The sequence below is a fragment of the Euwallacea fornicatus genome, chromosome 1 (assembly GCF_040115645.1).
Source record: "Euwallacea fornicatus isolate EFF26 chromosome 1, ASM4011564v1, whole genome shotgun sequence".
NCBI lineage: Eukaryota > Metazoa > Arthropoda > Insecta > Coleoptera > Curculionidae > Euwallacea > Euwallacea fornicatus.
Window position 1 is genome coordinate 3,672,406 of NC_089541.1, and position 16,351 is coordinate 3,688,756.

General features: G+C 33.9%; 2 protein-coding genes and 1 long non-coding RNA gene across 17 annotated transcripts; 2 read left to right on the forward strand and 1 right to left on the reverse strand.

The window, feature by feature from the left end:
- The first annotated feature begins 132 nt into the window (after positions 1 to 132).
- LOC136339989 (transformer-2 protein homolog beta-like) lies at positions 133 to 7,988 on the forward strand. Of its 7 annotated transcripts, none has more exons than XM_066283705.1 (8): positions 133 to 271; positions 583 to 671; positions 3,715 to 3,792; positions 4,482 to 4,746; positions 5,032 to 5,207; positions 5,417 to 5,464; positions 5,519 to 5,619; positions 7,529 to 7,988. In XM_066283705.1, the coding sequence occupies exons 2-8, from the start codon at positions 598 to 600 to the stop codon at positions 7,552 to 7,554; spliced, it is 768 nt and encodes a 255-aa protein (XP_066139802.1). In that variant the 5' UTR covers positions 133 to 271; positions 583 to 597; the 3' UTR covers positions 7,555 to 7,988. The 7 variants fall into 7 exon arrangements, with proteins under 7 accessions (XP_066139802.1, XP_066139809.1, XP_066139805.1 ...); XM_066283712.1 differs by having other exon boundaries at positions 140 to 346; positions 4,599 to 4,746; XM_066283708.1 differs by having other exon boundaries at positions 144 to 346; positions 4,593 to 4,746.
- Positions 7,989 to 8,043: 55 nt separating this feature from the next.
- Vrp1 (Verprolin 1) lies at positions 8,044 to 15,933 on the reverse strand. 7 transcript variants are annotated; one of them, XM_066283516.1, is made up of 9 exons: positions 15,668 to 15,933; positions 13,348 to 13,539; positions 12,697 to 12,846; positions 12,463 to 12,647; positions 11,741 to 12,008; positions 11,500 to 11,690; positions 10,913 to 11,152; positions 10,492 to 10,684; positions 8,044 to 8,934 (listed from the first exon to the last, which is right to left on the reverse strand). In XM_066283516.1, the coding sequence occupies exons 2-9, from the start codon at positions 13,526 to 13,528 to the stop codon at positions 8,837 to 8,839; spliced, it is 1,506 nt and encodes a 501-aa protein (XP_066139613.1). In that variant the 5' UTR covers positions 13,529 to 13,539; positions 15,668 to 15,933; the 3' UTR covers positions 8,044 to 8,836. The 7 variants fall into 7 exon arrangements, with proteins under 7 accessions (XP_066139613.1, XP_066139598.1, XP_066139589.1 ...); XM_066283501.1 differs by lacking the exon at positions 15,668 to 15,933 and adding an exon at positions 14,978 to 15,177; XM_066283492.1 differs by lacking the exon at positions 15,668 to 15,933 and adding an exon at positions 14,984 to 15,175.
- LOC136340028 (uncharacterized) lies at positions 14,548 to 16,247 on the forward strand. Of its 3 annotated transcripts, none has more exons than XR_010732242.1 (3): positions 14,548 to 14,621; positions 15,364 to 15,543; positions 15,593 to 16,247. It is a non-coding gene; the product is annotated as an uncharacterized lncRNA (long non-coding RNA). The 3 variants fall into 3 exon arrangements; XR_010732243.1 differs by lacking the exon at positions 14,548 to 14,621 and adding an exon at positions 14,729 to 14,916; XR_010732241.1 differs by lacking the exon at positions 14,548 to 14,621 and having other exon boundaries at positions 15,357 to 15,543.
- The last annotated feature ends 104 nt before the right edge of the window (positions 16,248 to 16,351 follow it).

Below are 16,351 nucleotides of genomic sequence, written 5' to 3' on the forward strand. Positions count from 1 at the left end.
TTGCTGATTGCAGATAAAGCACAACCATGTCTTTATATACTAAAAGAATTACATTCGAAAACACCTATAAGCGAAAAGTCATTTATGCAAACTGTCAGTTGCAAGTGCCATTCTTCGTTTGTCTCTGCCTGCCGCCATTTTTATCATTTCTGTTCCCTTCCGAGTTTCCGAAGATCGTTGATGGTTAGCAGCGTCTTCCATACTACGAAGCAGTTTTTCCAAGTTTCGCCAGTTTCGGCGTAGTTCCTGCCCAAAAGTATATAATTAGGTGGTTAGTTCTATTGTTGTTTGAGTTTTTACCTCTTTATTTTGTAAATCAACCATTTAAACAATGAGCGACCGTGAGGTGAGTACCTGAAATGCCTTGGCGTGGCTTTGAACTTGGTCAGAAGAGAAGCCGGCAAAGAATCATGCAATACGATGCTGCCGTTGGTGGTACATTCAGATTTATATCCTTTCTAATATTCAACACTCAAAGTCGCAGTTTTCCATGTCGTTATTCCCATTTGTTTGATCAATTTCTTGACCATTGTTTACTTGTCTTTTCAGTTTCACGTTGTTCCAATAATTATTTATTTGTAGGGAAGCTACAGAAGCATGGAACGAGATCGTTCACCCAGGTTGAGGAGAGATGACTCCCCAAGAAACCATAAAGACAAAAGTTATTCAAGGTAAATGCTACTAAACTATGATTTTTAATTAAATTATAGCTTTAAAATTTCCGGACATTGTTTTCGCCTTCATTACTACATTATAAAGATAGTTCTTTTTATCACTGATTAGAAAGCTTGCAATTTTTATTTGGTTATTTATCTGAAAGTAACACCGAAAAACTTAAATCTAAGAAATGTGCAAAGCCATTTTTCAATCTCTGTAGTTTTCTTTTTCAATCCCTGTTATTTTAGACATGTTTTACCATGTTATTGATTTGTTGAATCAAATATGAATCATGAGGGCTATTGATGCCTCTAGCACTCAAGGACAAAATATGAGAATATATGTGGATTTCATAACTCTAATACTATAGTGTAGAATAAAAAATAGGACAAAAAGCCAATATAAATTCATGTGCCTAAATGTTTCATTTCCAAGATGCAGGATGCCAGAGTTTTAATTTTTATTCTCAGAGTTCATGGTGTGTTTAGCTCAAATTTACAAGCAAATTAAAAATATTTATTGGGCCAATTATTTATGAAATGGTTATTTTTTGTGGAATTATTAAGGTACTTTATTTTTAAGGAAATTATATTGAATTTTGGAAATATTAAGCTAGTTAATTATGTCATTAGCCTCACATTAAGATTGACTAATTTTTCAAATAAATTTAGTAAAATCTATTTTTATTTGCCAATATATAACTTTTAAAGGATGTTAAAATTTATAGTAGGAAAATGAATATAAAAGAAGTTAACCCTTTTTATTGTCCCCCTTTGCTATTTTATAGGATTTATGCCTTATGTTTCACTTCTCAATAGTATGTTTACCTACAGGCTTTTAGTACATAGCAAAGATACTCTGCTAGGAATTGCCAAGGCTTTCTTTGACATATATTTTTAATATCTACTTCCCGGTCATAAAAACCTTGTTATGTTAGTGTAAATAATGGGCCAGTGAAACATAAGAAATGACACTATTAAATCACGTTTGATATATAACATTTTTTTGACGTTAACTGGCGGTGATAAGGTATGTGAATATAATGACGACGTTTCAGGCGGTTTGTTCATTCTTTCTTTTATTTTTTGAGAGTAATTCACACCAGAAGAGCTTGTTGGGGTCATTGAATTGCATACTAATCTTAATTAAAACTAACTCAGAATAATCTTTATTCTTTATTAAAAATTGTAACACCTTAGACAAATTGGCCACCGTCTTTAGAGCCTAAGAAAACTTAGTAAAAAAACAGAAATTAACAGTATGAGAAGTGAATATGTAAAATGTGTGAGACTGAAACTCTTCTTGGTAATCGCTGAGACATGACGGTTTCTTTGATGCAAGTTATCATCTTTTCTTCAATGATTATTGTTCATTGTAGGTAATTAAACTTGTGTTTTTTGTCTCATTTTTTGGTATCGGGGATTAATCTAAATGCTTTTCTTAATGTTCAGTTTTTTTTATGTGTTTGAGATTAACTTCTTTCTAAAGCAAAGTCAACTAATCGTTAGCCATGCTTACTAAATAAGAGACCACACGTCGGCTTTTTTTTTTAAACGTTTGATCCTGTTTTTTCTAACATTTGACTTATTCAGACGTACCTATTATGAATGGTATAAAAAGGTTTGTAATACCAGGTATACCGGTATGAAGTGAGCATGAGGATATAAATGTTTTGATATAGGGCATTTGTTGTAAACAAACCTTTTTTTTTTGTTTGTTTGTTTGGTTGGTATGCAAACTGACAAATATATTTAGTACAAATCAAGTCCTTGAACAAATAACAATATATTATTTCATTGTGCCAAAAATGTCGAATTTTGTACCACAAAATGATTTGTGGAAAGCATTAATTTTTTGCTTTCATTTGAAGAAAAGTGCTGCAGAGTCGCATCGAATGCTTGTCGAGGCATATGGTGATTATGCTTTATCAGAAGTTACATGCAAAAGAAGGTTTCAACGATTCAGAAATAACAATTTTGATGTGCAAAATGTAGAACGTGGCAGACCACCAAAAAAGTTTGAAGACGCCAAACTGCAATCAATATTGTATGAAGATGACATTTTAAGTCAAAAACAAATGGCAGAAATGTTAAATATTGCACAACAAACAATTTCTAATTGTTTAAAAGCTATGGGAAAGATCCAAAAGTGTGGAAAATGGGTGCCGCATGAATTGAATGAAAGACAGATGGAGAACCGAAAAAACACCTGTGAAATTTTGCTTCAAAGGCATGAAAGAAAATCAGTTTTGCATCGAATTGTTACTGGAGATGAAAAATGGATTTATTTTTAAAATCCTAAACGGAAAAAATCATGGGTTGATTCAGGACAACCATTAACATCGACTGCAAAACCTGATCGATTCCACAAGAAGGCAATGCTGTGTGTTTGGTGGGATCAGAAAGGTGTGGTGCACCACGAGCTTTTAAAACTTGGTGAAACCGTAAATGCTGTTGGCTACGACAACAATTGATTAATTTAAACAATGCATTGATCGAAAAACGATCAGAATGGGCCAGAAGATACGGGAAGGTAATTTTGCTCCATGACAACGCACCTGCACACAAAGCAACACCGGTTCAGGATACCATCAAAACACTTGGCTGGGAGTTGCTACCCCATCCGCCGTATTCACCAGATTTGGCTTCTTCGGACTACCATTTGTTTTCATCGATGGGACACACATTGGCTGAGCAGCACTTCGATTCGTACGAAGAAGTAGAAAATTGGGTGTCTAATTGGTTTGATGCCAAAGAGGCACATTTCTATAGGCGTGGTATCCATAAATTGCCAGAAAGGTGGACAAAATGTGAAGAAAGCAATGATCAATATTTTGAATAGATTTTTTTTCTTGTTAAAATTGGTGTTTTATTTTCACAAAATAGCGCTCATTTCATACCGGTAGACCTGGTATATTGAAAAAAAAAACATCGTCAGTATATTTCCACCAAAACTATTGCTATGTAAGGTGTGATTTCCAAAAATTGAAGAAAAAATATGTACAAATGTTATAAAAGTCAAATTTTTATTTCATATTTTGAACTTTTTTTAATTTAGAAGTCGAAGTCGAAGCCGAAGCAGAGGCCGAGATCGTCGTAGGGAAGACAGGGAATACAGCAGTCGTCGAAGTGACAGGTGAGAAAGCAAATAATGTTATATCAAGGAGTGTAAACTTATATAAAAGATGATCATTAAAAAAGTATTAAGTAAACGCCAAACTTTCAGACATGAACTGGATAAATTCGTCTGGTTTCTGACAAATGTTTGATGGCAAGTAGAAATAGTTTAAAGCCCTACATTTACGGGTTGCGAGGTTTTTTTCAATGATCATCCGTTAGTAATTTACATTGAATGGTAAACTGGCTTAATTTGTTTGAGGTTTTATTTGACAATAACCGCAATCACTGTTGGACTACGTCGTTGTCTGGGTTGGATTTTTCAGATTATTCCTATATAATCATATTTAAAAAATTATAAGGCTATACCTGAGATAATTATAGATTTGTGTAAACTAATTTTATTGTTTATATAAATGTGACCTTCAACTTTGTTCTATCTATAAACATCTAATTTCACACTTCGATTTCTCGAGGCAGCACAAAGCACCAAAACATCTTCCTTTGCACACCTCTGAAACAAACAAGCCACATGCAAATGACATAAACTTCTAAGTACTGTTTGACCAAGTAATTATTCCCAAATAATTATCCGCAATACGGGGGGAAAAAACTAAAAGGTGAATTTAAAGCAGAAGCCATAGGGGCAACTTAAGCGTTCTTCAAGGGTCAATAACTAAATGGTGTCTTTGTGATTTGGCCTTACAGGTCGCGCAGTCGATCACGCTCAGACAGACGTAACAAGTCCTCAAGGTATTCGCGCAGCGAATCGCGTTCTTCGGGCTACCGGCGCTCTGTTTCACACAGTCCTATGTCTAGTCGCAGGCGCCACATGGGCACTCGCGATAATCCGAAGCCGAGCCGCTGCCTTGGGGTGTTCGGTCTTAACATCCACACCACCGAAGACGAACTCTATCACATATTCAATAAGTATGGGCCTGTCGAGAGGGTACAAGTCGTTCTTGATGCTAAGGTAAGTTTTTGAATATATGTACTTGAGAAATTACCTACCTCATTGCTTATCCTTATATTCTTTCCATGACTCTGAGTCCTATAATGCAGCAACAAACTTAAAAACTAGGTGAAAAGTGTTTTTGCGCATTTTACTTGGATTCGTAACGTATATCTGGTCACGATATTTTATGTTTTTCCTCGATTTTGTTATTTCTTTTCCGTTACTCTGTAAAAACAGCTGGCCATGCCGAACTATAAACAATATTTTGATATCGGTCAATTTAATTTATTCCCTAATTTCTAGACTGGCAGGTCAAGAGGTTTTGCTTTTGTCTACTTCGAAAGTAGCGACGATGCCAAAGTAGCCAAAGATCAGTGCACAGGAATGAAGATAAATTCAAAAAGTATCCGTGTTGATTTTTCCATCACTGAAAGGGCGCATACACCCACTCCGGGAATCTACATGGGAAAACCTACGTAGTAAGTATTTATGTGCAAATAAATATTTTTTTCCATTAAGAAACGTGGCAGTTTCAATAATAAATGAAATTTGACATGTTTTTCTACGGATATAGTACTAATTGAGGATGTTTAGGAGTTGTTGTTTTAAGATTATAAAAACACCTTAAAGGATCCCTCGAACAATTGTTTTAACTTTAATTTAACGTAATATTGTGACTTATTTTCAGCAAATATGACAGATATGAAGGACGTGGCCGTAGAGAGAGAGATCGAGAGTAAGTATTACTTTTCATTTAAAGTATTTTTTGCTAAAAGTAAATAATATTCAGCGATTATAATAGAGGAGGATCCCGATACCGTAGGTCACCTTCTCCGTATTATTGCAGCAGAAGCCGCAGGAGATATTCTAGGTCTCGCAGCTATTCTCCACGTAAGTAACTATAAATTGTTTAAGTGTTTTTTATTTAAATGTATTGTAACTCTGTTAATCTTAAAAGAAGAGTAAGTTAGCTTTTCCTTCAATGGAGTTACAAAACATCAACTTCTAAACTTTGTTTGTCTGCTTAGTTTACCGAAATTTCTGTCGTGTATTAGTCTGTAATATTGTTTATTAGGGAATATATCTTGTTCCAATTTTTACCGGCATTTCCCGTAATAGTAACAACCGGGCATAACCCCCGTAAAAATAGCACAATTGCGGTATTAGAACGTTTGTTCTTATTTTAATATTTTATTTTCGTTTCATGTGAATTTCAGGTCGTTATTAACTTGACGCCGGTCAGTTTGGACGCTTACTTAGACGCGAAGCTCTAAAATAATGATTAGAGTCAGTCGTTTAATTGTGTCTTGATCGAGTAACATTTTCCTTAGACATGTAATTTCGCAGTTTTATTATCTACTTAGCGAGTGAGCTGAACAATTCTTTTAATTTGCTGGACAGATGTGATTTGTACATCATTGGTATGTGTTATTTCAACTTATTAAAGTTCTTGGGTCGCCGTTGAAGGTAGACGTTTTTTCGCTGTATAAGTAATGTGGCTAATTCGTCAAATCGGTAAGGTTAGAAATTGAGTAAATGTAAAATTTTGATAGAAATGTATTAAATTTCTAACCTCACTCATTCGGTCAAATTCATCTATATGGTGAATTAGGGCTCCTGGATCAGTACATATTCGGTCCTCATTGTGTATAGGCCCAAATTTGTCATTAGATATTTGCTACATTTCTAACTTCACTGATTTGTCAATTTAAGACGATTTTGAGACGAAGAGTGGTATTGTTTAATACCACTTAGAAAATGTTCAGGTTAGAAGTATACTAACTGATGTTTTTTGAGTCAGCAAGTCTCTTTTATGAAAACAAGCGTTACTCAATAAGAGACATTGCAACTTGTTAATATACATTTGATACATTCATATTAATGATTTCAAAAAAAGTAAGAATGTAATTATTTCTAGAGTTAAAGATTAATAAAATAGTTTTTGTTGTGGAATCTTACGTTAACGCGCTCTTTCTCAATGTAAAATTTTCTGGAAAAAACTCTTGATCCACACACATTCTGAGGCAAACAAATTTAATCGAAAAATATGTATTTTTTTTATTGATTCTAGCAATTTGCTTGAGCAACGTATGGGATTTGATATATCCTTGCACGATAATCTAAAGATATACTTACTTAAGTATATTTTTCGCACTCAAATATCTTTTTTACTTTCAAAAATATTTAACTTCAAATATAAGTTGTAACATTTAAATATGGGTTTTAAAGAAGCAATTTATTTACTCGAATGTCCATGGTTTTCTTATTTCGCACAATGACCTCATACAATGCTGTGGGGAAGGTGGTGGCGTATCAGGGGCCTTCAACCATAGCCTCTCTTAGAAAGATATATGTTGCATGGACTGACGACAGGTTTTTTGTTCCACTCATGTGCAGTTGTAACCTTCATTTCAAGTTCCACCTGCAGTTAAAATCTATACTTTCACAGCTAATAATGCCCGGAATAGAGTTTTCTCTTTGTTGGAACTAACGTATATGCGACCATTCATTGTCCCACATTTATTCAGAAAAAAATGCCTGCATTCTGTGGTGAACCAAGAGTTGCAATGAAGTTGCAATAACATATACGCAAGGTTAATATTTGTATATTATTTTCCAAGTTAAGAGTTTTGTAGTTTTCTTCAAGTTGATTTATAATAATAACTCCTCACACACCTCTTTCATTTAATGTTATGGTTTCTTTTTTATTTTGGCTTTGCAAATGTGAATTTAGTAATTTAAGTTATTAGTGATTAATAAATACCATTTCACTAATCTTGGTTTTCTGTGTTTTAAAAAGGGTTGCAAACAAGAGCTTTCGGATGAAATTGAAGTTTATTAAGAAATCGTAAAAATCCTTACGAAGCATTCTCTCGCTCCTATGAAAAATATCCCGAACACTCAAGTCTTGAGGAATGAAATTTACTTGTTTTGAAGACGTCAAAATCGCGATTGAGTTCAGAAAAAAGAAAATGCGGGTTTGAAACAACAGGACTACATCTGTATTTCCCCCCTCCTCCTGTTTTTAATCCAATCCCATCCGAATCCTCACATTTGCTCTCTGTGCATCCCTGTTTAACAAATAAACTTCTATTTCGACCCTCCTTTAAATGACGATTTAAAATCCTGTTGGGTGAGTATGTAGAACGTAAGACTTCATAAGCAATGTTTGTGTAAGCAATTGCATGTTTTTCTTTTACATCAATATATGATATTGTAATAGTCTTTGGAAAATAAATTATATTGTTTCTGTGGGAAAAGTCTATTTTTTTTACTCCCTGTAGTGGAAGAAAAATTCGTTAACAATAAGCAGTAAACGTTAGAATTACTTTATTTAAAGAAAACGAACTTTGTACATGAGTAATAATATACAGTTATTTACAAGATTAATTCAATAATTTACTAGTTTAGGCACTGAAATATTTGCTACATGAAAGTTAACAGGTGACTAGTAAGTATCTTAAAACTTTAACCCTTAATAACAAGGTAAAAGAATAAACTGAAAATATGTCTACGGTATAAAAATAAAATTTACCTCGTATAAATACAATTTTATCATTACAAAAATGACTAAAAACTTGGTCCAATACTGTTATGAACCATACATTGCATTCTCTAGTTGCCAATCAATGCAATTCCCAATTCCAGGTATTATATGATTCAATTTAATAAGATATAGGTAGTTATTACTTCGAAATATTTCTCTGGCGGAATTAAACACAATATTTTTTTCAAATTTCTATCTACCCCCATTGAAAATTATGACGTTTTAGTTGTCTAGGTTTCCCTCAAAGATCTAGTAATGATTATTAATATTCACTCTTCAATAATTTTATCTAGGAGTTTGAAGATGCCTCAGACGAACATAGCGCGTCTTCAACTGTTCCTTATCATTTGCCATAAAAAGTTCATTTCCATATTTTTGTATTAGTTATATTAGAATTACAAATAATTAAATAACCGAATTAATTACCTACAAATCCAAACTAAATATCAACTTATGCAAAGTTTTTCTTAACTTAAGTAATATTTTTTTTCTAATTTTAATTCAGTCACTATATCCTCGATTGTTTATTATCGCTACTATCTAAATTTATGAAACCTGACGCTAGCACGTCGAAGTTGAATTCCACGCCCTGTTTGAGGGCTGAAGGTGAACCTGAGGCGGGGGTGGAGCGTGCTGTTTATTCGACGCTGCAAACGTGACTAATAAGATTTTTGAAGTTACCAAAACTTTAATAATTAAAATAAAACATACATACCTAATTATTACCTGGTAACTAAATGTTGATGATTAAACTAATAACTGCAATGGAACACTTTAGGAAGAATTTGTAGGAAAGAAATGAATAATGTTAGCCTTTATTACACCATATGGTTCATTAAAACTAAATATAAACACGTAATACAAAAGTTATTCCACAATATAAACGTCGTTTCTTAACCAAAAGTCATGCTGCAAAATCTACAATGGTAGGAAATAAACTGCTTAAATGAAAATATTATGTATTACACATAAATGACTAGGAAAAAGTGGGAAATACGTAAACTTGCAGCTAGAAATACAATTTGGCACCTTCATAAAACCAACCCCCAAAACTAACTAAGACTCTTTCAAGAAAGGCTTAATTACTTCCCACCAAAAATTTATAATATGTATTTAAGCAAATGAAAAATAATAATTCGAAAGTTATCATTAAAAAGGAAACAAATCCCGTTCAACCCGTAAAAATAATATGTGAAAGTTTGTTATAACACTGAGTTATTATTAAAAATTGCCCGCGACAGAAATAGTAATCATAAATGGGAGGGACGGCAAGTTTTTTTGTTTTAATCCGACGGATTTCACGTAGAACACTTTAATCTACATTTTTTTGAATGATAATGTGAATGATATTGTTTAATTCACAAAGCATGTATGCGATACCATATAATATAACATTTTTTTTTTTAATTTGAAATAAAATGTGAAGAGAATTATAAGTTTCAATTTGAAATACAAATCAGTTTTGCGGAGCTACTCTAGTTGTGAGTGGGTTCTATTGTATAAGTAACACTTTGAAAAATACGGGCACCCTGTATAGAATATTATATCAAACCTTACGATATATGAACGCAGTACAGTGTCGAACTACATCTATAACCTCATAACCTGAACTAATACTCATCAAAATCTCAGGTTTATACTAACAGAACTGAATATGGTACGCCTTCCACATACACGAAATTGTTATCTTACTTTGTAAAAATTAAAAAATATGGCTAAAGCGAAACGTAAAAATGAGGATATTTACATGAACCAATAAATAATAATTGTGGTTAGTATAATGGAGACCAGTCCATGCATAAAAGAAGGCATGCAGTCAAGTTCCCTCTATTAGCAAGATGACTCTAAAGAACAAAAAGAGACAAAAAGTGAGACTATAAGAAGAAAAGTGAGTGAGAATAGTGTCAATTGCTTAAATATTTCATGTTTGGTAACATAAATGTAAGAGTGAAAGTAATGAAGAGAGTAAGTCAAAATGGATCGGACGTAAAATTATTTACATATAGAATAAAACACTAAATGAAGAACAAAATGTGGAAAAAACACATACAAAAAAAGCTCTGAAGTATACTTTCTTTTGCCCCAAATTTTGAATACAAAAACATTCGCTAACTCACACAAACTACCCACCCAAATTAAGACAAATATGCCACTTGGATTAGGCAATAAATCACAAAAAATCTATTACACAAACAATCCAGCTTTAATGTACTGACCTTGTCTAGTTGAATATAATTTCAAGACGTTTCGGTAAGGAGGAGGTCTCGGAAACCGGTCCGGAGTGTTGAATAAAGCTCGAAACTTGTCTTCCATATCTACCCCGGTTCTCCTCGTCGACACGTTCGTCTGACTCATCGACGAACCTCGTGGTGGTGGCATGGGCGGGTGGATATTATTACCCGTCGGTACCTGAAAAGTATGGGATTGTGTCAAATAGTAAATTGAGGGTAGAATGTTCTCAGTATTTAAATTCAGGATATTAAATTGGACATCGAAATGGCATAAACTTTATTTAAAATTTTTGAAAAATATAAAATTTTTAGTTACGTCTTAGGAATTTTTGGGTTCAAAATGTTGAGCCTTCCCATTTAGACTATGCTCACACACATACAATTATATTTAGTGTTTCTTACTTACTGCAGGGGAAGGCCTACTCGGTTGTATTGATAATTGGGTTTTGTGTGGCGGTGGAGGTGGCGGTGCCTGAAGGACTCCCGGTGGTGGAGGCGGAGCATGGTTCGGCGGTTTAACCGTTGACTTAGGAGTGTTAAACGAGGTTGGAGTACTTGACAATGGAGCCGCTGGAGGCGGCACTGAAGGGGGAGGCACTGAAGGTCTACTCGTTAAAAGCGGCCTGGGCCTCGAACTGCCGATATTCTATCAAAACAATTCAACAAAAAACGACTTAATTTTCACTGATTAAGAAATTAGTTTAAATGGTTAACAGCGCAGAAATAAAGTTATTCATTACCTAATAGCTATTATGATATTCAAATTGCAATATTTTTGTCTTTATTCTACAGATATAAATTGCTATGTTGATTCATTCTTTAAGGTTACATGGAATCAGAAGCGCATTATCCCGACCACGCACCTACCCAATCTAAAATTAGGATCAATGCGGGCCGTCAGTCAACAGCTTAACTGAATTCTGGACCCCTGCGCGTCTCATCATTTTCATTTGCCAATAAAATACTGCAACTATGTCATGACAATATGCTTACCGTTTGAGACAAACTTGAGAGCGATTGTCCCAAGATGGAGTGCATGTTGCGCACGGTGCCGAATTTTATACATGGATCGTTATTGGGTGTGGGACTTTGAGGTGAAGGAGGTCTAGGCGACCGCATACTTTGCGCCCTACTTATAGACTTATTTGGTTTTACAGCTAGTTTGGTTGGGGGTGTTGGTTTTCCTAAAATATATTAATGAAATAATCTTCCCAAATTTAATTTCTTTACTTACCGTTTAAAATGGGAGGTTTCGGGGCCAGATTGGGCTTGCCGTGGTTGATCACAGGTTTGCTCGGTGGATAACCGCCATTATTTACATTATCTGTACAATCTAAAGAACTAAGGTTTGCGTTGCTTTTTGACTTCCGATGCAACATGCTAGTGTTGTGTAAAGGGGAAATATTATCCTGATGGAGCGACGATTGACTTAGATGAACACCATTGGAATTGTTAGGCAGCAGGCTGAGTGGCTTCATAGACCGCGTTTCGTCTACCGATATCTAGAATCGATTGGCATAACTGTGATTTATTGCGTAAACTATTTCGTTAATTAAGACTTGCGAAAATTTAAATTTATGGACATTTCAATAATGCTAATGTAATAACTAATTAACTGCATATTTGAATGTTTATGGGCTTGGTTTATTATAAGTTTTATTACTATAGCACCCAACTACAGAACTAAATTGGTGCATCTTTTAAATTGTTCTTTTATAAAGCAAGTACTTTTAATGAACGATGAAACAGTGATGATAATTGCCAAGACATATTAACGCCCATAGTATGCAATTGTTTATTCTTATTGTAGCAATATGTTTAAATTAATAACAGCATTGCATAGCTAGGTCACTATCTGCGAAATAACGTGAAGATGTTTTAAAATTTTGGTTCTGATATATTAATACTTATACAGTAATCTAAATACACTCCTTCTAATGCAAAAAAATCACTTACGTGTCTCATAGGTGCAGGGGGAGCAGGACCCCTAGACCTGGTATCACTAGGATTGTGCATTTGCCGTTTCAGCTGGTCCTGAACGCTGCTAAAGTTCTTTGATGGTGTCCCTATTTTGGGACTCGGACTTTTGTCGGTGCCATTATTATTGAGACTAGTATTAGAAGAACTAAGCGTTGATGCACCTATAAATGAAGGAATTAGCAAAAATTTTTCTCTAACATTTACTTATACCTAAACGGCCTGTGGCTTTCAATTTCGGCATGCCCCCCGCAAACAAACCCCCTAAACCTAGCCCATTTGGCATTTGGAGATTGGAACTTGTGGATGTGTTACTTATCCCGATAGACATGGCGTTATTATTGCTAATGTTGTTTGTTTTACCTAGAAATGAAAGAGTGAGGTCAGCTAAATTGCACATGACGTCCTGAAATTAAGAATATGCATATTAATTTATGGTTATACGAATTTAAAAAAATATACATCAAAGTGACGCATTGCAACGTATCTCTATAAAATTGACAATTAAAAAATCTTAATACGTCTAAATAAGACCCATTTGTTCAGTTATATTTATTAAGTGAGGCTTTGTTAAGCCTAATTGATGTCATTTTGACACCATCATATTTTTTGGAATATCATATAGGGGCAGACAAAGCAAAGTTAACTTATTTAATTATATTTCAAATATTTTACGTGCTTTTTGATTTTGACTTCCAAATTCCACACAATAAATTCCAATGAGGTATATGCTCAACATACCGTAAAGTATTTTGAGGCATTTAATAAAAATTTGCCGTCCCCTCTTTATATGAAAAATAAAATGACATAAATATTCTCATACATATGTGTAACCTACAATTTTTTGTTTTAGATATGACTTACCTGGTATCACGGGACCACTTTTATCCACTGTAACAGTCTTTTTCAATTTCGTTCCTTGTCTGATAGAACTAAGTAAAGCACCCCTTTGATCAGCCCCACCACCACCGCCCCCTAGTTTGGGGAGCGATAATGCTGGCGGCGGAGGTGGTCCAGGAGGAGGTGGCGGAGGAGGACCTGGCATTTTCTATGACCCTGAAAGAAAACAATTATTTTAGTACACAAAGATTATATATTACATGATTTAGACTGGTTTGACAAGATTTTAACAAAAAAATGGAACAACTTGCATATGAATTATAAGAGGGCCAAGGCGTCAAATTTTCAGGAAGAAAAAAACTATAAAATATGTAATTAGAATATATGATACAATATAAGATAATAATAATTACCTAATGAAATTAAACTCATAGGTTGACCTAAATTTGACTGACTAACCATCATACTTTACACTTAAAAAATATCATCTGTATACTCCATTTGTATGAGGTTAAATTAAGTAGTTTTTATAAATTTTCACATTGTAAGTATCATATTGGTTTTTTCATAATTTAAAAAATTATGGGCTTATGAGGATCTGTATTTTAATCACTATTATAAAGTAATGGGTGATGGAAATTATTTCTATATCTTTTAGAATTCAATTCTATAACGAATGAGAGTCACCAATAAAGTTTCTAGTAATGTTGATTAATAATAAAATTTAGTTGGTAAATTGCATTCACATTCTTACATGTTCATGTACAATCAGTGAATCTATTCTCTATGAATATGTCAAAGAGAGGATAAAATGTTCGGCAATGTTGATTAGTCGGAAAATTTCATTAGGTAAAAATTTAAATTTCACTCTTATATGTTCTTACCGTCGACTGGCAGATAATACATATTTTCAATTTTAATTTTATTCAATGTGTCCAGGAGGCTCAATTGTAAAATATGACTGTTTCAGCTAAATAAACACAAAATAGAGCATTTAAAATAATTTTAAGATTCCAGGGCCAACCATATTGATTATTAAGACAGACTTTGAAAAGGAACTTAACATAATTTAAACTTATGGTTTTTGAAGCATGGTCCTTACTTACAACATTTACTTCACTCAAAATATACCTAATTAGTATATAAAATTCAATTACCTTATTATAGACTGTCCTAATCAGCACTTATCAGAGATAAGAAAAGATATTTTCATAATCCTTTTCTGAAAATTACAGCCTTCCAACAATTTATAACATAAACTCTACAATGGACTTGCATGGAAATCAGGGGCCTTACAGGTAAATTTAAATTAGGTCTTTAAACTCATCAGTCTTCTGCCAATAATTTTAAATTGTTTTAAATGCAAGACAACACAACGTTTTATCATAAAACAATGTACTTTAATCTACATCCATGTAGGGGTACATTCAAGGTTGCAAATTTACATCAAGTGCAGTGCATGAGGTTACCCATTCAATGTTTCCTATAGATTTATTTTTATAAAAATTGATGGGTTCGATATATTGAAAGTGCAGTAGTATCCGTTATGACGTTATTTCCTGCAGCTGATGAAATATCTATTGATGATAAGGGGTTTGTAAATAAATATTCAAAATAAAAGTAAATAAGTAGGTTGTCAAGTTATGACACATACACATACCGATGGATGTAGGCTTGAAACGGAGTATTCCCTAAGGCCTAGATGATGCGATTTCACATTACTGGGCTTATTACTATCCCGGGTGCATTTTATTTTCACTAAATTCGACTTTAATTCAGCAGAAATCCGGAAAACTTTCTAGACTGGAGACGTTTTTATCGTGGAATCCAATCAACATGGCCGAAATGAATGATGGAAGGACCGTGAAACGCACGCGCAAAACTGACGGAACAACTTTCCTTCGATTTGAACGGGTTCTTTTTCACCGGATTTATTTTGCAATTTAAAACGTTTTAAATGAAATTATTTACAGTTATCAGCGGCAGTTCTCTTTAGGAACACAATAGTAACAATTACGGCTAATTAAAATTCTAATTTAGGTGACGTAACGACAACGACCGCATGCCGTGGGGCAATGCTTTCGTGAGACTTGTCCCCCAGTGTGTATTGTTTTGGCGCGACCGGCTAAGTTTAAAATTATTCGGCAGGAGAGCTGCTAAAAATACGAAAACAAGAAACTAATTCATTCCTTGTTCGACCTTGGGCTACTCGGTATTTTGGTAAGCTATCTGGGAGATATTTATCTTCGTTTATAATTAAATATTCCAGGTTTTGATAGCTCTGACCATGAAGCACTAAAGTTTCTGGGACTATGCATACGCAATTATTATAGGATACACTTACCTGTTTTGCTTTTTAGCGTCTGATGATTAATAACATCATTCATATAAAATGTTTTCAGCCTCCGCTGAATTGGAGTGGAGAACATGACGTTAAGTTTTGAAGAAATTGTTCCTATCGCCAAGCCCAAAAATAAGGCAAGAACTTATTGTACGGCGATTTATTTAAATAACGCCTAACGTGTTCATCGACCGGCTCTAAGGATGTTTCTAGCAAATACAACGTGGTACTTTAAGAGGATAACAAATATCGTTCAGAGCATTCGAGCCATCAACCGCCTTCGGCCATATTATAAATTTTTTTTAAGCCCGACAAGGAAAGTACATTTTTCTTGGCCTTAATACCCAGGGATTTTTATTTATAGGGCCTTATGAAGAAACTGACATACGCCATCAAAATACGTGATGCTGAAGATTTTTGTAAATGTGGTGAAGCAACTGCGACGAGAATTTTACACAAAGAAACCTGCACGTTACGATGATTTTTGGGTACGCGGAGCAAGATTTTGTGTTTAGCAACAACTGTAAATTGGAAAATTGTTTTTTATTTTAAAATAGATGAACAATTATTAAAAAGTGAAAAACGTCTCTATTTGTTATGCAACCTTTACTATATTTTCGTTAAATCTGCTTCTTTTGGGAACATGATGTACAGGTCTAATCATATTGCATGTAATCGAATGATAAT